This window comes from Sapajus apella, unplaced genomic scaffold (genome assembly GCF_009761245.1).
Source record: "Sapajus apella isolate SASKATOON/1434 unplaced genomic scaffold, GSC_monkey_1.0 scaffold2, whole genome shotgun sequence".
Lineage (NCBI taxonomy): Eukaryota > Metazoa > Chordata > Mammalia > Primates > Cebidae > Sapajus > Sapajus apella.
The window spans coordinates 77,979,692-78,001,788 of record NW_022436942.1 but is presented as its reverse complement, the minus strand read 5'-3'; the positions used below and the strand labels follow the sequence as shown (position 1 = coordinate 78,001,788).

General features: G+C 42.4%; 1 protein-coding gene across 8 annotated transcripts in view; it reads left to right on the top strand.

The window, feature by feature from the left end:
- The window catches only part of CIT (citron rho-interacting serine/threonine kinase), a 193,867-nt gene that overhangs the window by 115,299 nt on the left and 56,471 nt on the right, over window positions 1-22,097 (top strand). For all 8 annotated transcript variants that reach the window (XM_032241364.1, XM_032241332.1, XM_032241325.1 and 5 more), the window contains 5 exons: window positions 2,746-2,862; window positions 5,138-5,247; window positions 6,614-6,788; window positions 11,799-11,996; window positions 20,436-20,489. In XM_032241364.1, the coding sequence (XP_032097255.1) occupies window positions 2,746-2,862; window positions 5,138-5,247; window positions 6,614-6,788; window positions 11,799-11,996; window positions 20,436-20,489 (654 nt within the window). The remainder of the gene's footprint in view (window positions 1-2,745; window positions 2,863-5,137; window positions 5,248-6,613; window positions 6,789-11,798; window positions 11,997-20,435; window positions 20,490-22,097) is intronic.

Sequence of the window (22,097 nt, the reverse complement as noted above, 5' to 3'; positions counted from 1 at the left end):
AAAATGCAGAAAATTAGCCAGGCAGGAGGCACACACATGTAGTCTCAGCTACTTGGGAGGCTAAGGTGGGAGGATTGCTTGTGATCAGGAGGTTAAGGCTGCATTGAGCTATGGAAAGAAATATGGGAAAACAACCCAGAAATGACCTCAAGGTGTTCTCCTGTGACCCCTGGTACTTCAAGTTTTAGAAAATTATGAGAATGTATATAGTAGTCCACTGGCACCTTTGCATGATTAACCCTTTGTAAAACATATTCTATGATTTGCTTATTATATTAATGTTCCTGTCAAAAGCCATATTCTATCTTAAATTGATTTAGATGTCTTTAGTGGAATCTCTTATTTCAAACAAACTTTTTGCTTCCCTTCTCCCTGATACATCTTGTTCATCTTTCTGCCAGTTGAACCCTATGAAAGCTAAGAGAGATCCATATGTTCTTTTATTTATCTACTCACTTTTTTTTTTTTTTTTTGAGACGGAGTTTCGTTCTTGTTACCCAGGCTGGAGTGCAATGGCGCGATCTTGGCTCACCGCAACCTCCGTCTCCTGGGTTCAAGCAATTCTCCTGCCTCAGCCTCCCAAGTAGCTGGGACTACAGGCGTGTGCCACCATGCCCAGCTAATTTTTGTATTTTTAGTAGAGACAGGGTTTCACCATGTTGACCAGGATGGTCTCGATCTCTTGACCTCATGATCCACCCGCCTTGGCCTCCCAAAGTGCTGGGATTACAAGCGTGAGCCACCGCGCCCGGCCCTACTCACTTTTTTAAGACAGGTTCTTGCTCCATCACCCAGGGTAGAGTGCAGTGGCATGATCATAGCTCACTGGGGCTTTGTTCTCCTGGTTTCAAGCAATCCTCCCATGTTAGCCTCCTGAGTAGCTGGGACTACAGTTATGCCTTACCATGCCCAGCTAATTACTATTTTTTCTACTTTTTGTGGAAATGGGGTCTTGCTATGTTGCCCAGGCTGGTCTCAAACTTCTGTCCCCAAGCATCTCCACCCGTATCAGCCTCCCAAAGTGCTGGGATTACAGGCATGAGCCACCATGCCTGGCCTAATGCATACATTATTGATAGAAGCGTATCCCTTCCAGCCCACACTTCTTATTGGTATCCTTCTTTACCAAAGTTGAGGTCTTATTTTGAACAGAGGCATCCTGAAAATGTGTTCCATTGCTTTAGCACCTCATACAAAATAAAAATCATACGCGGTCTAGATATTATGTGGTCTCTGCTACCTTCTAGATGGAAAGAAATTTTATATATCCCAAGGAATGTCAGGAAAGATCTTTCTTCCCTACTGGAATCTTTATGAAACCATTTCTTTTAAGCCTGTTCTGCTTTGTGTTTCCTGTTCCAGCCTCTATCAGGCCACTTTGGTAATAATTATGATCATACCCTCAATTCTGCCCTGTTCTTGCTCGTAATTTTAGAATCATGCTCAGACATCCAAGAGAGTGGGCCTTTTCTCATCCTTTTGAGCTTCTTCTTTCTCTCATGACCCTGTTCCCACCTTTTGGTCTTCTCTCCCAACTTCCATTCTATTTTTTTCATCAGTCAGTTCTAGTTTAAAGACTTATTTGAAATCTGTTCTTGCCTTTCTTTCTCCTGTGGATTCCTTCCCTGCTGACTGGCTCTTTTTAGGGACGATGTCCCCATGAGCTGTGACAGTCCTTTCACAATAGACATTGTGGGAAAGGCAGATTTTAGCCCTATCTGTGACCCGAGCTCTTTCAGCTTTATTCCCAGTATCCTGTTGTCCTTCTTGATGTCATTGGTGTTCTTTGGAAAACCAGAATGGAGCCGCAGTGGTGAGAAACACAGGGCTGTGGTCAAAGGCTCGGACATGTTATGATGTTGTCTTCTTTTTTCCTTCCTTTTTGCTTGTAGTTTTGGCAACTCGTAGGGCTGTGTATGCCCCAAAGAACATTAGATCAAGCTGGTGATTGGTGATGCCATTTCTGTTTTATGTTTCCTCTTGGGAACAGTAGGTGCTTACAGTGGCATTCTAAGCACCGAGAACACATGATCTCTCTTCTCCTGGGAAAGGCTTCTCTTCCCAGTGACTTTTTTCCCCTCCCCCTAGCTGGATCAGAGGAAAGAACCAGGAAAAGAGGCATTTTTTTCTCTTTCTTTTATGTTGTCTTTTAAATCTATTGACCGTCCACTTACGTTATTGGTGGCCAAAATCCACTTGGCCCTGGTTGTTTCTGAGCATCATCCTTGGTCACACAGGCTTCCTCTGTCTTCGGCATCTCTCCCTCTTGCACACCGCCCAGGAATATCTAGAATTAATTTGTATAAATTAGGAGTGAGGAATATTCTGAAAACTACTGGTGCCCTGGTGAAGAAAAAGTTGTCCCCAGGTAATATATGCAGATTATAGGAAATGTATTCTCTAGGTCTGGATCAAGAGCAATCTTGTTTTCCCCCTCCCTTCTTATTCTGGAGTTTGCTTCATTTTGAATATATCTCTCTGGTGTTTGGGGTGCTGATTTTAAAATAAGTTCTTAGTTCAAGTCAACCGTTACTTGCCATTGGATGCTAATGTTTGACTTTTAAGTCCTGTCCTGGTTAATAAGCAGACTTTCATTTTTTGCCTTCTCTTTGCCCCAGAATTTGGAGACCTTGGGCCTCTCTCCTGCTTTTCTCCTCTTTCCTAGGTGTTCTCAAGTGTCCCCATTTAGTCTTCCCTGCTCAGCTTGGCTCCCAAGAACATTCGCTTCTTCTTTTGTTTTTGTAGGTGTTGGACAATCAGATAAAGAAAGACCTGGCCGACAAGGAGACGCTGGAGAACATGATGCAGAGACACGAGGAGGAGGCCCATGAGAAGGGCAAAATTCTCAGCGAACAGAAGGCGGTAGGTAGAAGGAGTTGCCAAGCCAGTGTTCAAAGGAGGGTTTTTGAAATATGCCAAGAATCATAGCCCTGAAAAGACTCCATTTCACCTGGGGAGTTCTTCCTTCTGTTGAATGCTGTGGAGTTGGTTGGTAATAGGATGCTTTCTCTGAAACTGTTCCCTTTTTTAAAAGCAACCGAGACGGTGGCTCTGGATGGCCAGTTTTGTGTTTTTCAGGAACTCATGCTGATTTGCTATCTGCTAACATACTGTCCTTCTAAAGGCCCCTGACAAAATGGCCAGTGGCTCTTGGTCCTCCTGCAATTCTTTCTTTGTTTTTTTTTTTTGTTTTTTTTTTTTTTGAGGTGGAGTTTTGCTCCAAAGCCCTGGCTGCAATGTGGTGGTGTAGTCACGGCTCACTGCAGCCTCCAACTCCTGGGCTCCAAGTGATCCTTCCACCTCACCTTCCCAAGTAGCTGGGTCTGCAGGTCCCCCATGTTCAGCTCATTTTTAAATTTTCTGTAGGGACAAGATCTTGCTGTATTGCCCAGGCTGGTCTCTAGCTTCTGGCCTCAAGCAAGCCTCCCACCTTGGTCTTGCTTCCAAAGCGCTGGGATTACAGGCCACCCCTCCTGACCCTGCACTTCTCTTCTTTTTACTTGCTCCTTTTTATCTTTTCTAATCCACATAGGCAGTTGCCTCAGAAACTTGTCCCTAAAGTTTACCTGTGGTGCTTGTTAATCTGCACCCCACCAAGACTTACCAAATCAGCATCTCTCTCTTTTTCTTTTTGAGTTGGAGTCTCACTCTGTCCCTGGAGTTCAGTGACGTGATCTTGGCTCACTGCAACCTCTGTCTTCCAGGTTCAAGTGATTCTCCTGCCTCAGCCTCCCAAGTAGCTGGGATTACAGGCACCCGCCACCATGCCCAGCTAATTTTTGTATTTTTAGTAGAGACATGGTTTCACCATGTTGGCAAGGCCAGTCTCAAACTCTTGACCTTAAGTGATCCACTCGCCTCAGCCTCCCAAAGTGCTGGGATTACAGGTGTGAGCTACCACGCTTTACCCCACGTCAGAATCTCTGAGGGAGAATCTTGGGAAATTAAATTTTTAATTAGTACCCCTACACCCCAATTTTTATGATTCGTTAAGGTGGGGAGACTTTGCTGTAGTGCAGCTGTCCCCAACCTTTTTAGCACCAGGGACTGATTTCGTGGAAGACAATTTTTCCACCGGGGTGGGGTGATGGCTTTGAGATAAAACTGTTCCACCTGTCTATCAGGCATTAAGGCATTAGAGCCTTTATTTATTTATTTATTTATTTCTGAGCTGGTGCCTTGTTCTGTCGCCCAGGGTGGAGTGCTGTGGTACAATATTGGCTCACTGCAACCTCTGCCTCCTGAGTTCAAGTGATTTCTCCTGCCTCATCCTCCCGAGTAGCTGGGGTTACAGGCGTGTACCACCACACCTGGCTAATTTTTGTATTTTTAGTAAAGGTGGGGTTTCACGATGTTGGCCAGGCTGGTCTTGAATTTTTGACCTTAGGTGACCCGCCTGCCTCGGGCTCCCAAAGTGCTGGGATTATAGGTGTGAGCCACCGCCCCCGGCCCAAGGCATTAGATTCTTATTAAGAGTGGGCAGCCTAGATCCCTCGCATGCACAGGTCATGATGGAGTTCACAGTCCTAGGAGAATCCCATGCCACTGATCTGACAGAGGTGGAGCTCAGGCAGTAATGCTGCTCGATGGCTACTCACCTCCTGCTGTGTGGCTTGGGTCATAACAGGTGGCAGACTGGTAATGGAGTACTTGGTCTGTGGCGGCGGGGGGGGGGGGGTGGGGGGGGTGGGGGGGGGGGGGGGGGGGGCGGTTGGAGACCCCTGCTGTGGAAAGTCTAGTCTAGAGCATTAGTAGCTGGGTGAGAAGGACTCACTCAGAAAATGACAGCCCTTGGGGTGATGATAAATGAATGTGCAGATTCGAGTGAGAGACTCTCTCTCGCAGGCCCAGGTCACATGTAGATGAGATGGGGTTTAACAAGGCCTGATTACTCATAGGGTGTTAGGTTCCTGAATAGGTCCTTATGTCTGTTTTAAATGCAAGCCACTTAGCTAGTGTGGGGAGATTTCATCACTGAAAAAACCGTTAAGTACCATCCATTTGAGTGGGACCATCTGTGATCCTCAGGGTATTTTGCCATCATTTCAGACGAAACTTTTACCCTGGCACGCACTGCCCCTATTAGTCCCGTTCTGGTGTAATTGTGCATGAGGTTTCATAGGTGCCTGTGTTTCAGATGATCAATGCTATGGATTCCAAGATCAGATCCCTGGAACAGAGGATTGTGGAACTGTCTGAAGCCAATAAACTTGCAGCAAACAGCAGCCTTTTTACCCAAAGGAACATGTAAGTATTCAAATTCTGACTGCCTCCATTTGTTATACTTTGGTCTCCTCTCCTGCGGCATAAACTTCTTTCTCCTTCTGTCTGAGCTGGAGTGGACTGAATGACTTCTGTAGCTCAGCTCAGCTCAGCCCTCAGATACTTATGTACCATTTTGCCCTGCTTTAAGTGGTGTTACTCTGCCACTTTTGAGTCAGGTTTTCTTAAATGCCTTCAATTACCATCATATTACAGAGTGTTTTGCGCTCTCTAATGAGGCTATTTATAATTTGCTTGTGGAAAGCTGCAGTTCTTGTTCTGCAGACCTGCCTCCTGTAATCAGTAAGAGGAGAAATTGTGTGTGCCCAGTTTGGCCATCCATTTAGTTCTCACTAGGTTAGACCCGTAGGGAAGGAAGTCTGGGGTTCAGCAAGGACCCTGTTCCAGGACCACTTCAATCTGAATCTTTTCCCCCAAAGAATTACAATCTCCAGAACTTTTTCCCCCCATAGTTTCTCTCTTCAGTGATCTCCAAAAACAGTCCCATCTTAATCTAAACCAGCTTGGTAGGCTGTCTTTTGGGTCTTTGAGTTGTTCTAATGTTTGATACTTCTTTTTTTTTTTTTTTTGGAGACTGAATTTCACTCTGTCGCCCAGTCTGGAGTGCAGTGGGGGGGGGGATCTTGGCTCACTGCAACTTCCTCCTCCTGGGTTCAAGCAGCTCTCTTGCCTCAGCCTCCTGAGTAGCTGGGACTACAGGTGCACACTACCATGCCTGGCTAATTTTTTTGTATTTTTTTTAGTAAAGACGGGGTTTCACCATGTTGCCCAGGCTGGTTTTGAACTCCTAAGCTCAGGCAATCTGTCCACCTTGGCCTCCCAAAGTGCTAGGATTATGGGTGTGAGCCACCACCGTGCCTGGCCTAGTTTCTGATACTTTTAAGCAGTTTGCCAGAGAGGAAGACCTACAGAGAACTAGAAGGAATACCATTCTTTCTCCTTGTTGCTTCTTTTTCTCCAGGGCCTGCCTTCATGAGTTACTGGGGTGCCCTTGTACAGTAATCTAAGGAGGACCCCTTCTGCCCCTATACAGACTCAAAGAAGTAATAAACAGGCCTGTCAAAGGAGTGAAATGTTAGTATCTTGTGCATCCCCATGGACCTTACTTAATCCTGTATGTGAGGGACTGACACTGGTGACACTAAATCGTCCCCACGTTCATCATGCCGAATCATGCTTATGAGGCCAGATCAGGAGAGAGCTAACCCAGGAGTGGCCCTAGTCCACTTAGCACACCTGTCTCATTCCGTTTCCGTCTGCCTTCCGCGGAAATGGGCTCAACTCTAACGAGACTATGATTTTGTTTGGATCCTCCCACCACCCCCACCAGGAAGGCCCAAGAAGAGATGATTTCTGAACTCAGGCAACAGAAATTTTACCTGGAGACACAGGCTGGGAAATTGGAGGCCCAGAACCGAAAGCTGGAGGAGCAGCTGGAGAAGATCAGCCACCAAGACCATAGTGACAAGAATCGGCTGCTGGAACTGGAGACACGATTGCGGGAGGTGAGAGCGAGGGGCGATCTCCTGGGAAGACTTGCTGGGCGATTCGGGATCTGAACAAGCCAGCTTTCAAGCACAGACAAATATTTACACAAGAGACGTTGTACCTGGTGGTTAAGGGGGCAGACTTGAGGCAGGAGAAAAGGGTCTGGAGGCAAGGAACTTAAGGCCAATTCATGCTGAATCCAAGAACAACACTAAGGTTTGGTGGCAGGGAATTTGAGGCCCTTGTGCTAACCTGTTTTTTTTTTTTTTTTTTTTTTGAGACAGATTCTTGCCCTGTTGTCCAGGCTGGAGTGTGCAGTGGTGTGATCTTGGCTCACTGCAACCTCCCCCTCCCAGCGTCAAGCGATTCTCATGCCTCGGCCTCTCGAGTAGCTGGGACTACAGGCGCCTGCCACCACACCCGGCCAATTTTTGTATTTTTAGTAGAGACAGGGTTTTGCCGTGTTGGTCATGCTGGTCTTGAACTCCTGACCTCAGGTGATCCACCTACCTCAGTTTCCCAAAGTGCTGGCATTACAGGTGTGAGCCATTGCACCCGGCCAATTTGTGCTGACTTCCCAAAGCTGGATCAAAAGGAAAACACCTGGGTCTGGGGGTGGGGGGCAGGTAACCTAAGGCCAATTAACACAAACTCCCTAAAGCTGAACTAAAAGGAAAATCCCCATCTCCCCATGCCCCGGGTAGCAAAGGATCGAAGGCTACTCTCCCTGGAACCCTCCTGCTTCCATCATGGCTCAGATGGAAAGGGAGAGTGCCTTGGATGGACCGCGGGCCAAGGAGGAACTATCCCTTCATCTGCATAGGGTGCCAGTTCACTTCAGCCTTTACTTAGCTACAGGCCAAATTCTTTATTCAGATAAGGAGTAACCGACGGGAACCTCAAAAGCAGTACTTAAAACTCAGAAAACTTCCAACTGGGCCCTTGAGTCAGTTGCCCGGGCCCACTCCCATCCTGCAGACTGCTTTCTCACTTTTAATAGATCCCTGCTTTTGCTGCTTCATTCCTGTGTTCCGTTCCTTTGTTACTTTGTGCGTTTTGTCTAACTCTTTGTTGGAAATGGACAACTTAGGCCCAAGGCCCTCCTCCTGGTAACAAACTGGGCCATGGGGATCTGGGTTAGAATTCCACCTCCACTTCTTACTGGTTTTGTGACTTCTTACTCGTTTTGCAAGCCTCCTGCCTCATCTCTCTGCTGGGCTTCAGTTTCCTCATCTGTAAAATGTCAGTGATAATGTGTCTCCTTTATAGGGTCCTGTGGGGATTGTGTCAATTTGTGTGTCAGTCAAATGGGAGCAGAGCAATTCCTTCTTTATTGAGATGTAATGAGGGCCCATGACCTTGTCCATGCTCAGAGCTTAGCCGTTGCTGGTCCAGTGCTGGCGGCAGACGTCTGTCTCATAATGACAATGGGAGATTAAAAGACAAAACCAAATTTAGGTTTGATTGATGGAAGGTAGCTCTCTTAAAAAATACAAGGAAGCTGGGAAGAACAGCCAGGTTTTGGGGAAGAAAATGCGACATATTGGGTTGTAGACATGCTAAGGTTGATTGAAGCTATCAAGTTACATTTATGTAGTCGCTGTGTTTATCAAATGCCTGCTTTGTGTGCCAGTTTGTAGCCTGGGTTTACAGTGGTGACAAGACCTGTTCCTGATGTGAGGGCTTTCAGCCTAGTGGCAGGGTTCGCTGGCCCCAGCAGTGGCACAGCTGGAGTTCAGGACAGTGGTTGCTGGAAGTTGGATACCCAGGCTGGGAGGCAAGACACAGTGTCTTGTGTATAATCGTGGTTCAGATATTTGTGATGGAATTCTTCAGGGCAGATGATCTTTCTAAGGGAATTAGACACCCAGGCTGGGAGGCAAGACACAGTGTCTCATGTAAAATAGTGGCTCAAATATTTGTGATGGATTCTTCAGAAAGCAGGTGATCTTTCTTAAGGAAAGTCCTATTAAGCAGACAGAGGTCTGAAGACTAAACCTTGGGTAACACTCATGTTTATGCATGTCTTCATTGGTCTTGGAGTATTAAAATGAAGTCATTTCTCCAAAGGATAGTAAAAACGTGTTATCTCATGTTTTTTAGGGGTTGTCCAGGTGTGGACTCCTCCATTAAGGTCACTTGGAGTGTCTGGTTTTATTTTTTGTAGCAATGGGGTCTTGCTATGTTGTCCAGGCTGGTCTTGAGCTCCTGGCTTTATTTATTTTTCTTTTATTATCTGTTAGGTCAGGATTTCTCAGAAGGAGGACTCCTGGCTTTAAGCAATCCTCCCTCCTTGGCCTCCAAAGTGCTGGGATTACAGACATGAGCCTTAAGCCTTAGGCGATGCTTTAACTTTTATTATCCAGGCTATACTTTTACACATCTGTAAGTTTAACAGCAAGCTCAGGGGAGAATCACCCTTAAGATTGTGAGTCTAAACAATCCAGATGGAATTATCTAGCTTGGGGGCCTTGACTGGCTGTCTCTTGCTTTCCCTTTGCACAAATGTTCCTCTTAGGAGCCTGCCCTGCTGCTGTAGCTCATCTGGACTATTAAAGTGCCCCAGGGTAGCTGTTGCTTTTTACTTGAATCAGTAGAGCCAGCCCCCCAAGGATGGTAGGAGAAACGTAAAGTGTTCCACAAGAGGTTCAGGCTCTATATTCTCCCTGAGAGTTTTGGGGTTTAGCTCTAAATATAACAAGATCAGTCCTCCTTTTGGCCACATGCTGCTATTGAGATTGCGGGCAGGGGCTTCCACCTGGAGTCTGATCTGCCTTAAAGGACCCTGGGCCTTCCCCCCACTTTGTGTGTGCAGCATTAGGTCTTCTCTAGCCAGGTGTTTGGAATCACAAAGATGCAGGGCTCCTGGGTTCTTCCTGCATTATACAGCATCCAGCTCCTGCTCCTCCTCTTGAGTCACCGTCACCTGCCTCTCTTGGTTTTGCCAAGTGGCATCAGGAGAATTTTGGGCTTGCTAATAGAGGCCCACCCTGCTGTGGCTGCTGGTGTTTTAGTAAGACAGAAGGGTACAGTGTTTACCCTGCACATGGTCAAGGGCAGTGGTCAGGACATGTAGGGATCTTGTAGAGATACAGCAACGTGTTACATGGACCCTTGAGCCAGACTTTGTGGGCTCGAATGCCAGTCCTGCCTTTTAAAAAGGTTTTTATAGCTGTGTGATATTTGCTCAGTTGCCTGATCTCTCAGTGCCACACTTTGCTTATCTGTAAAATGGAGGTAATAGTAGTACCTCCCTCAGTGAGTTGTTCTGAAAATGAAATGTGGTAATTCAGCACCCAGTGTGTTGTGAGGACTGTATTTGCTGTTGTCACATCATCATCATCACTAGAGACAGATGCTGTCACTGATTTGTTAAGGCCTCCCGGATCTACATGGCCAATCCAGACCTTTCTTCTGAGTTTCTGACCCATTGTCTTAGTAGACATTAGACATCTCCACTTGGATGTCTCCCACGGGACTCAAGTTCAACATCTCAAGACTGAATTTCTTATCTTTTGCCTCAAACTGGCAATTTCTCTCCTCTTTTTTTTTTTTTTTTTTCTGAGATGGAGTCTCACTGTGTCGCCCAGGCTGGAGCGCAGTGGCGCAATCTTGGCTCATTGCAACCTCCACCTGCTAGATTCAAGCAATTCTCCTGCCCAGCTTCCCGAGTAGCTGGGACTAGAGGCATGCATCACCATGCCAAGCTAATTTTTTTTTTTATTTTTAGTAGAGATGGGGTTTCACCATGCTGGTTAGCCTTGTCTTGAACTCCTGACCTCGTGATCCGCCCGCCTCGGCCTCCCAAAGTGCTGGGATTACAGGTGTGAGCCATTTGACTCCCTTATGTCCTTTGTTCTCTGCCCCACATCAAATTAACCACTAAATCCTGTTGGTTTTCCAGGTTACATCTTTTGCAAGTCTTTCTTCTCTTCACCCCTATGGCCTTGGGGATGTGGGTGCCACCTTTTCTAGGGAGCCTTCTCCAACCCTCTAAACCTGGGTTGGAAGTCTCCTTTTCATCCCCACGGCTTTCAGGGCATAGCTCCTTGCAGTCTGTTCTTGGCAGTTCCCTTAGACAGTGAGCTCTCTGAGGGCAGCAAGCATCTCTGAGTTGCTTGGCATTGATCTTTAGGACAACACTGTCAGTGTTTGGCAGGTCAATAGACGTGCCATGATCTCCCTCACCCCCATACCTTTGGTTGTCTTGCTTCCCCTGCCTGGAATTTTCTTTCTCCTCTTACTTGCTTGCTTGACTCCTGCAAATTCTTCAACAGAATTTAACAGATCTAGAATGAGCTCCTCTACCCTTCTGCTGTATTCTTGCAATATCCCTGCATATCTTGACCATTGCACTTGACCATGATATATGGTAATGGTTGGTTTTCATTTTTCTCTCCAACTTGAAGGCAGAGACTGCCTTTCATCTCCAGATTCCATTTTCTCCAGAAATTGCTGAGTAAATTGTTGTTGAATGGATGGATGAAAGATTGAAGAGATAGGTGGATGGATGAGCAGATGGAGGGAAGAATGATTAACTTCTAATGTGACATTAAAGTGGATTACCTAATGAGGAGACATCAGAACAAGCATGTTTAAAATAAATAGAATTCAGTCTGTTGTTCCACTTACAATCAAATTGAAAAGGTGTCCTTGTTACTAATATGATGTTATTTATATCTGCTTAGCTTTAAATGCTTTTCTAATAAGAGTAATTGTCATTTTCATTCGTGATTCTTGTTGTGTGGCTTTTCCTTTCAAAGTCTTCCCAGGCATTTGAATATATGTAAGTAAGGGGTGGTTAGGAGACATATCCCTTACCTGTTTTTACGCCTGTTGAATTCTGAGATGCATGGAAGTCAGGTCCATTTTGTTGCATTTCCCCCTCTATGGAGTGCTGAGAAGGTGGTTTCAAGACCAAGTTTTGGCTTCAGGTTGAGCAACAGGTCATGAGCTCACTTTCTCTTCTGTTCAGACCAACCAAGAGTTTCTCTCTCTCTCTCTCTCTCTCTCTCTCTCTCTCGCAGGTCAGTCTAGAGCATGAGGAGCAAAAACTGGAGCTCAAGCGCCAGCTCACAGAGCTACAGCTCTCCCTGCAGGAGCGCGAGTCGCAGTTGACAGCGCTGCAGGCCGCCCGGGCGGCCTTGGAAAGCCAGCTTCGCCAGGCGAAGACAGAGCTGGAAGAGACCACAGCGGAAGCCGAAGAGGAGATCCAGGCACTCACGGTAGGTCCAGGGAGCAGCATCTTCAGGTTGCAAAAGGCCTCAGCTAGGATGAGTGTGGCACAGAGGATATTGACTCACCCTTAGTAATTCCTGGAGGGGAAACATGATCTGCAAAGATATTCAATGGCCAGGAAATTGGCTTATGTGGGCTGCGTCTTCATTGGAATTAGTATGTGAGCTTGGTTGGTTATATTCAAGCTTTTCTTAGTATCTTGAAAAGTTCCTCCTTTATGTATTTTCCTTCTTTTAAAAAATAATCATTATATTTTAAATTTTGGTTTCAGCCAAAGTCTGTTTATCTTGGCCTTCTACTTTAGTTTTCAATAATCATTTAAAATCATAATGATCTTATATCTTATAGTAGTCTCTCTACCATATTTTAATTTTTTGTTTCGGTTAACCTCACTTGTGTTATTTCTTTCTTTTTTTTTTTTTTCCCAAGATGTAGATTCTGCTTCCTGTCTTTTATATACACCTGGTATGATCTAGATTGGAAAAATGCTACTGAATGGAAGATTCTTTCTCTAAAAGGGACCTGGCTTCCTTGTTCTTTCTGAGAGACTAGTTTACTTAGCTGGAGAGTATTCTCAGGAGGGAGAACTTGGAGCGGGGGTGTTACTGGATTTAAACCTTAGTTCCTTTTAGAAGTCTGAAATGGAATTTTTGTGGGGCCATTTTCCCCACATTTGATCATTCCCACAGAGACTGACCCAGAATAACAAAACTCATGAAAATCTGATATGTGAAATGCCAACTTATCCATTTGAAGGGGAAATGGCAACGGCCAGGTTGACGGGGGTACTCTGGGTGGCCAATCTTCACATTTTCTTTTTCCCACTCAGGGAAGTATACTTAAAAGACCTTGTTACTCTTGGAAGGCTAGCTGGTGGACCTGGACTGTGAGCATAGAAAGCTGAATGAGTTTTAATGGCTAGTGTCAACCAAGCTCATGCATTTCTCATAGTATCATATTGTACCTGGCAAGTAGACAGGCACACACATGCCTACTGGTCACGGTGCCCTCTCCTGTGGGCTGGGCACAATACAGCTGATTGGGTTTAGTGTTTTTTTAAATAAGCCACCTAAATAGGTACCTTATTCATTCTGACTCAATTTGGATGCTGTTCCCATTTCCATCAGTGAACATCTTTAAACCTCTCTTTGATTGGGGTTACTTCCATAGAATGAATGGCCATGTACATTTTTTGCTTACAATTTACCTAGATGTAATCTATCTATCTATCTATCTATCTATCTATCTATCTATCTATCTATCTTTTTTAACCTAGTTTCGTTCTTAGAAGTTATTGCCCATTGTGGGGTTTGGGGATCCCAGTATCTGAACCAAACTGGGAATGTGATCTGACAGTGCCAGGGTCTGTTTAGGACCAGTTCAAGGAACACTGGCTTCCAGTATATTTGTGCATCCTAGATTTTCTAGGACTTACACCAAGTTCAGATATTGATGGCGCATTTAGGTTCCATAGTCTCTAGGAGCACACTCATTAAATGATCCCACATCATGGCCCCCAATATTTGCTTTGGCAAAAAATAACCACAATATGTCTTTGTGTATACTGTCGTGTTTCACAGTGGACTGAAAACAGTTTGGAAAGATGCAACACAGTAAAACAGGACAAAATAAGAAACAAAAGGCAAAGAGAGAATACGTCTGTAGAAGAAAAAATGGAGCTAGGAATGAAGTTGATATATAAGAGTTCATGCCAAGAAGGCTTATAGACTTGCTGGAATTGGGTGGGTGGAGAGAGAGAGACAGACAGATAACATTTCTTAGCTTTTAAAGGGAGACACCTAAATTTCAACCACTATTATATTTAATGCATTGTATGTTAATATTTTCCTCCTGTATGAATACCCAACCTCTGAAAGAAAAAGAGACATCAGTAATTTAACCCATATTTAATAAGCCCGTGCTGTGGGCCCAATTCTGTGTCTTTAGCCTTTTCTCCCTAGGGGATTGGCCTGTAATTCCTCAAATCCATTTATTTCGGAGCAGCTGAGAAGGACACATTTATCTTGCTGCTCTGTTGGAATTGGGAAGGAGGGGTGACTGTGTATCTTATCCTGGCCCTGTTTGGAAGGAAGAGAGCATAAAACAGAGTTTGTGTCACTGCTCTTTATCTATGGGGAAATTAGTCCTTTAAATCCTTTCTTGCTGCTGGTTGGGATGTGCCGTGTCTGATGGCTGCTGGAAGCCGAGCACAGCAGCAAGTCACGACTTAATTTAGTTAGATGAGATCACTGCCTCAAAGCATCTTAAAAAAAAAAATAAAGAAACAAACCTCCCTTGGTTTAGAAACTAGGGCTCTATTGCTCTTGCAGATGAAGATACTGTGGAAAAAACAGGGCTTCTTCAAATGATGGCAGAAATACCTTCATCCAACAGCTGTTTGGAAACCCATCACATGGAAATCCAAACTCCATTTCCCTTTGTTTCCATTCAGTTTCAAGGCTGTGGGCTTTTTCTTTCCCCCTTGTCTCGATTATGTTCCGTAAATCTGGTTATGGACAGCATGTGGTTGTTGCCTGAATGGGTTAGTAGAATTTGTTCTGAAAAATGTCTTTTCCAAGATAAAGAGAAAATGGTCCCAAAATGCAAGACTTTCTGACTTTCTCATTGCTTGAGACCCAAGTTGAGACCCTGCACAAGCATCAGTTAAATTAAATCAGCTGGATCTAAAATGATCTCCTAGGAGATTTGTGACTTTCACAGCAGGCTATTTTATCAATAAAAGGGAATAGTCAAATATGCTCTTACTGTTTAATTTTAAGAGGCAGCCATCTCCTAGCCTGAGAAAAGGAGCAGTTACCTTGTTTAGCCTCCACCCCTGGGCCAAATTAGATGGAGCATCATTAAATTGAAGCTCTCCATTGAAGGGCCTTGTCAGTGTAGCTGGGAGGCCTTTGTTGTCCTTTGTGATGCTTGCCTTTTTCTTCACTTTCACTTTACCCATCCTATCAAATTTAAACAGAAACATGCTTTTAAGATACTTCAGTACTTATTGCTGGAAAAGAGAAATTTCTGCCTGAACTTGATATTTAAGACTCCATCTCAAGAGAGAGAATTTGAGTCTGCATACCTTACAGCATATGGATATGTGACGCGGTGTAAGCCTTGCTCTGAAGAGGACCACCAAGCAAGGGGCGTGTTGTGTGCTCTGTGTACACCAGCCAGGCCTCACGAACGCGTTTTGTGTTTTCGCTCCTGTGTTCTTTTACAGATTCTGTTGAGTGACTAATGTTGAATAATCAAGAGTTGAAAGCCAAAGACACTAATGAAAGGAATCCTTCTCCCTGCAGAGCATGATTATGGGATCTCAAAGTCATCCTCTTTGATTTGTTAAAATCATGAGTCAATGCACGTTCTCATTCTCGTACATAAATATCAAGCCCTCTGTTTAATTAATTAGTAAGCCATCGGCATGATAGCCAAGATGTGAAATCAGGGCATGTAAGGTGACATTCTGACATTCTTGCCTGGTGCCTGCCTTCATCTGGAAAGAGGGTGGGTGCACAGAAGCCTAAGCGTTCTAGAATCCTGACCATGGATCCCAGAAGGTGGTCAGACATCTATGCCCTTGTTTCCTTTCCTCAATTCTGCAGGTATTTCCCTCCCTCAAAGCTGCATTGTAATTTACTTTCTTCCGTGGACCCCTGGGGTTTTCCGAAGTCAGATGTTTTTCATTTCCTTTTTTTTCTTTTGAGACAGGGCCTCACTCTGTTGCCCAGGTTGGTGTGCAGTGACATGATCTCAGCACACTGCAGCCTTGACTTCTAGGCTCAAGAGGATGCTCCTACGTCAGCCTCCCAGTTAGCTGGGACTGTAGGTGTATGCCACCACGCCTAGTTAACTGTTTAATTTTTTTGTGAAGAAGAGGTTTTGTCATGTTTCCCAGGCTGGTCTTGAACTCCTGGGCTCAAGCAATTTGCCTGCCTTGGTCTCTCAAAGCGCTGGGATTACAGACATGAGCCATTACGCCTGGCTGTCAGACTGTTTTCATAACAGTACTAAGATGTCATTTGCCACTTTTCATTGTGTTAATATTTGCACTGATGGTGCAAAAGCAATGTTAGTGTTATTTTAAGAGAAATAAAAAATAAATATTTGAAAAATATCTTAGTCTCAATTTCTAATGTTGCAAATGTAGGTAGATACTAATAAACAAGAGCTCTTTGGGGCCCTCAGTAATTTTTAAGAGTGTAGATATTCCCCTAGCACCTAATACCTAATTAACACGCACACATTTCATTGAGAGCACCCAAAGCTTGTCTTACATGTTTTGCTGTCTTTATGTATATATTCTATTGCATGATCTTTTGCCTTTTTGTGTATTTGCTTTACAACTTATTTTAAAAAAAAGCATAAAACATATGACTTACCGTTTTGTTACTGAGATTAGTTCAATAGTTAAGTGCTTACCCTATGTCTAACAACCACAACAGGTCAGTTCTACATTTTGTGTTTATATTTCATAAACAATAATAAATCAAAAGCCATAAAGACTGACTGTAGTTCATTACATTAATCTTCAGAGAGGATTGCCATTTGATGTGTTGACATGATCCAAAGGCCCCATAATGGTTAATTTTAATGGAAAGGGATCAGTATTAATGACTGAAATTTCAGACTCCAGTGGGAGAGTTAAATGAGTTTTTAATGGTGCCATGTTATTTGAAACTTTGCTATTAATAAGAAAGTGGAATAGGGTGTCTGTCCCTGTGTCTAAGCCAGTGAAATTTTTTTTATGGTCACTGGTTGTGCTTTGAAGGAGCTAACTCCACTCTCAGCTTCTTGTTTCTGTCTTTGAGAGATTTCACACCAAATGATCATTTAGAGCAGAGATTGGCAAATTACAGGCTAAAGTTTGATGTCACTTGTTTTCTGCAAATAAAGTTTTATTAGAACACATTAGAAACAAACATGTCCATTTGTTTACCTGTTGTTTGTGACTGCTTTTGCTCTAAAAGGGTAGAGTTGAGTAGTTGTAACCGAAACTGAATGCTCTGGAAACCAAAAATATTCACTATCTGGCATTTTAAGGAAAAAATTTGCTGATCCCTGCCAAAAGTCTATTAACATAGGGCCTTATTCTTCCTCTTGGTGATTGTGAAATGAACTAAAGGGGGTTGTGTGGTCCTTGGGTCCAGGCTGCTGCTTGGTCATAGATGAGATTTCGACAGTAGTTCAGATAGCCACGGTCTTACTTTAGATAAGTAGTATTCTTCCCTTAACAAAGGAGTAAATTTCTCATTATTGCTGGGCAAAAAGCAGATAGATTTTTAGAAAAAAAAATTAAGATCTGTTAAATTAGTCCATAAGAATATAGGCTAATTATTTAGGAAGCCAATTCTAAACAATAACTTTTTATTTATAGATCTGTGATTCTGTCTATGCAACTATCTATTTTTTGGTATTTTTTATATTTTTAAATTGATATATCACAGTTATACATATTTTTGAGATACATACGATATTTTGATACATGCATACAATGTGTAGTGATCAAATCAAGGTAATTGGGATATCCATCACCTCAAACACATATCTTTTCTTTGTATTGGGAACATTATAATTCTCTTCTGGCTATTTTGAGCAAATAATCTATTTTTGTTTTATTTTACCATCTCTCCAGGACTCTTCATTCATTTGGGTAAATTCAAATTTCTGGTTGCCATTTTCCATCTGCCTGAAAGACTTCCTTTAATATTTCTTATAGTACATACAGGTCTGCTGGTATCAAATTCTTTCAACTTTTGTTATGTTTGAAAAAGTTTTTATATTACCTTCATTTTTTAAAAGATATTTTTGCTGGGTATAGAATTTTGTGTGGACAGGTTTTTTTTTGTTTGTTTTGTTTTTTATTCCAGCACTTTGAAGATATTGCTTTACTGTGTTCTAGCTTCTCATCCCCACTCTCCTTCCCCCCCTTGGTGAGAAATCTGTCTTTCTCATTTTTGTTTCTCTTACTGTAACATGTATTTTTCTCTGGCTGTTTTTTTTTTAAGATTTTCTTTTTATTATTGATTTTAAAAGTTTTATTATAGTGTGCTTTAGGTTAATTTTCTTCACATTTCCCATGCTTGGGACTAGTTGAATATTTTGCATCTGTGGGTTTATGACTTTCATCAACTTTGGAAAATTTGTGGGAATTATTTCTTAGAATATTTTTTCTGTCTCTTATATTCATCCTTGAACTCTAATTACACGTATGTTAGGTTGAAGTTGTCTCACAACTCCCTGATGCTCTGTATTTTTTGAAAATGTCTTTTTCTTTTCTCATTGTGTTTCATTTTGCTTTCTACTTCTTTTCTTCTACTTTTTTGTTTTTACTTCAAGTTCACTAATCTTTTCTTCTAAAGTATCTAATATGCCATTATAAACTTAATGGTATATATGGAAAAATAGACATATTAGAGAAAACACAGCTCTAAAATTTTTGACTCAGTTATCTTATAGACTAAATATAGAGGCTTTTTTTTTTTTTTTTTTTTTTAAGAGAAGGATCACTCTTACATTTGCCTAAACTGGGGTTAACTGGGTTCTGGGTTCTTATTTGGGTTTTCATATCTAAGCAGATAGGACCATATCCACATTGTCTATCAAGTGAAAAGTCTGTTAGGGCATCTTTGACTCCTTTTTCCTCTTGGCCACACATCAGTAAGTCCTTTTCCTCATGTTTCTAAAGGAGATCTCAGTTTCATCCACTTTCTCTGTTTTGTTTTTTGTTTTTTGTTTTTGCCACCATTCTACTCCAAGCCACCATCATCTCTCACTTGAATGACTGTAACAATACCTTCAGTGGTTTCCCTGTTATGTTCTACTTTTGATCTGTTTTGATCCTCTTCTCCCTGTAGCATCTATAGTGATCTTAACAGTAAAATCTGTCACTTTCTTTTTTAACATTTTCCATTGGTCTCTAACTAATTTAATTTTCAATGAAACCTAAATTCTTTAGTGGACCTTCAAGATTCTTGGTCTCTGCCCTTGGGCCCTGTCTGTCATCAGCTTGGGCTATTTTTCTTTTTTCTTCCTTGCTATGCTTTTTCGAAAGTTGATCACAATTCACAGAAGAATACATTTTACTTGCAATCTAATAGAAGGGAGTATATATACTGTATTTTACCGATTCTAAGGTATCTGAAATCAAGGTATTACAGTCATATACAGACATAAAGATTCATAGTTTGACAGCACTTTTTCTTTCTTAATGTTACATAGTCACAGGTTTTACAATAGAAAGCACCTTAAATTTGATGAGTTATAGTATCTAAAGCAAAAGTTTCCTATAACAGAGCTCATGTTTACTACTCAAGGCACATTCTGATGTTTTCAATTCTATCTTGTTTATTCTACTTCATTGACTCCAACAAACCAAAAAAACCCCACTTGTTAGGCTTGCTATTGGGTCACAGCTTGCAGTTTGAAAAACTCTGCTCTAGCCAATCAATTTTTTTGGTGGTGCTTGTTCATCAATGCACCAGACCCTTTCCTGCCTCAGGGTCTTTGCAAATGCTGCTTCCTCTGCTGTCTCCTGTCCATTGCATGGCTGGCTCCTCATCATCCTATACGTTTCAGCTTACATGCCACCTCCTTAGAGAAGCCCTCCTTGACCACCCCATCTGAGTAAGTTTCTACCTACCTTTCTTATTCTTTTATTTTTTCTTTTATTTTTTTACTGGTTCCTGTTTGTTTTCTTTATAACATTTGTCCCAATCTGTAATTATGCACTTATTTATTTCTGATCTTCCCTCACCAGAAGGAAGGCATAGTTCATGGATGCCTATATCCTTCCACGGTGTCAAACATGTAGTATGCACTAAAAAGTCCTTGTCAACTGAACAAATGCTGCTGGTTTAAGGCAGCCTTGTCTTGGAGAAAGACTATATATATTTATTTCAAGGTCGATACAGAGTTTTCTGAATGTCAGCAGCTTTTAATAAACAACACCCACACACAAAGTCCGTTTGTCCTGCTGTTGTCCTGTGTGTGTGTGTGTGAGAGAGAGAGAGAGAGAGAGGAGAGAGAGTAGGCTAGGGAGGAGTCAGTTGGAGGGAAGAGAGAAAATTACTAATCTTTTCAGAATGGGAATAGGACAAATGGAGAGTAAACCTTCATCCTTTATTGCTTTTATTCCCTATTCTCCTAATAGTCTCTAGGTGTTAATATAAATATTAAAAGTATATGTACAGGGTGTGCTTGTGTGGTCTAAAGAGTTAATTGTTATTAACAAAGCATTGTGTATTTCTGTAACTTTTTTCTGATGTTGGGGATGATTTGATTAATTAGTTCTTTGAAAAACTTGCTGTTGCTGCTTTCTCAGCTTTCCAGGCAAATTGCTATTCTCTATGTTTGACCTGTAGCATGTAGAATTGTATTCTACACTATGAAAAATTTATAATCAACTTCTTACCTTTTAGGCACATAGAGATGAAATCCAGCGCAAATTTGATGCTCTTCGTAACAGCTGTACTGTGAGTATTAATTACCCAAAGATGGTTAAAATAACATGAAACTAAAACAGAGAAGGAAAAGGGGGCATCTCTTTAAAATATTGGTGACTGATTTTTGATATGAACTTGCAGCTTGAAGAATATAATGCGACCAACATTATTTGGAGTTTTTGAGCCCTAGATAACCTGTTTTGGGGAGTTCTTCCAGTTTTAAAAACTGAAACCATTCGTCATGTTTGGGGGAAGAGGATAGTTGGAACCATTTTTCATACTTGGGGGAAGAGGATAGTTGGAAGAGTCAAAATCATTCTCACTTGTGGAACCATAATCGGTTTCAACAGCTGCAACAAAAATCCCAAGGCAGTTCCCCCTCCTGCCCCCATGTAGAAGGTTCCATGGCTAGCCCAGGTCAGAGACTCTCCCGTCGCCACAGCAGTTGTATCTGTGAGACTTCTCCAGATTGCTGCCCCTGCAGAGGAAAGACCAACGAGCCCTTCTCCTGGGGACCTAGAAATCGTAACTTCCTTCCAGGCAAAATTTGGCTTTCTAACATGCAAATTCAAAATCTGGGACTCTTTGGGAGATGTTATTTATATTGAGAGAAGTAAATTCTGTGAGTGGATAAGCCTCATCCATAGGTTATATAATAGAGTAGGGTCAGTGGGAATTCGGAGTCTATTTTTGATCAGAGCGAAGGACTGAAATAGGCCCCTTTCAGAAGATGGGGATGTTCTCCTGATTCATGTGCCCTCTCCTTTCTTTGGCCTTCTTGTCACTTTATTACCTTCTTAGTCCTCAGTGATCTTGTCCTTGTTTGTATTATTTGCATTTGTGAATTTCCAGAAACACCTCCCAGCCTCCACACACATATTTTATTTTCTTGTTATGAGCTCTTTATTTCCTCTTTAGTTACTGTAAATGAGATATTAAGTCCTAACAGTATTTTTTTTCTTAATTTAGGTATAAAATGTATCTAGTAAAGCACATAAAAGTATAGTAATTTTAAGTATACAGCTCAATAAAATATTTACACATACAGACAACTGGGTAACTCTAATGTTAACTCCAAGATAAAGAACTTTCTCAGCCCCCAGAAGGATCCCTCATGTCTGCTTCCTATTGGCATCCTTCACCCAAAGGGTAACTGCTATGCTGACCTTTGATACCATAGTTTAGTCTTGCCTGTTCTTGAACTTCATATAAATGGAATCGCAGAGGATGTGTTCTTTGGGACTTAGCCTTTTTTTTCACTTAAATGGTCTGTGAGGTTCCTCCATGTTGGTGTACCTATCAATAATTTGTTCTTTTTTTTTTTTAATCACTGTGTGGTGTTTCTGATGTATTAATAGAAATATAGTTTGTTTATCCATTCTCCTTGTTGGTAGACATTTGGATTGCTTCCATAATGGATCAAACTGTTAGGAAACTGTTATACAAGGCCTTCGGTGGCTGTAAGCACTTATTTCTGGTGAGTGTATCCCCAGGAATGACTAGGTCATGAAATGTGCTTCTGTTTGACACGAGGAAGGAACTGGCAGATCAGTTTTTTGATCTGTATCTCCTGATGTGATGGTGGATCGGGATGGGCCTACCTTAAAATGTCTGTGGATTTCCTCCATCCCTCCTTCC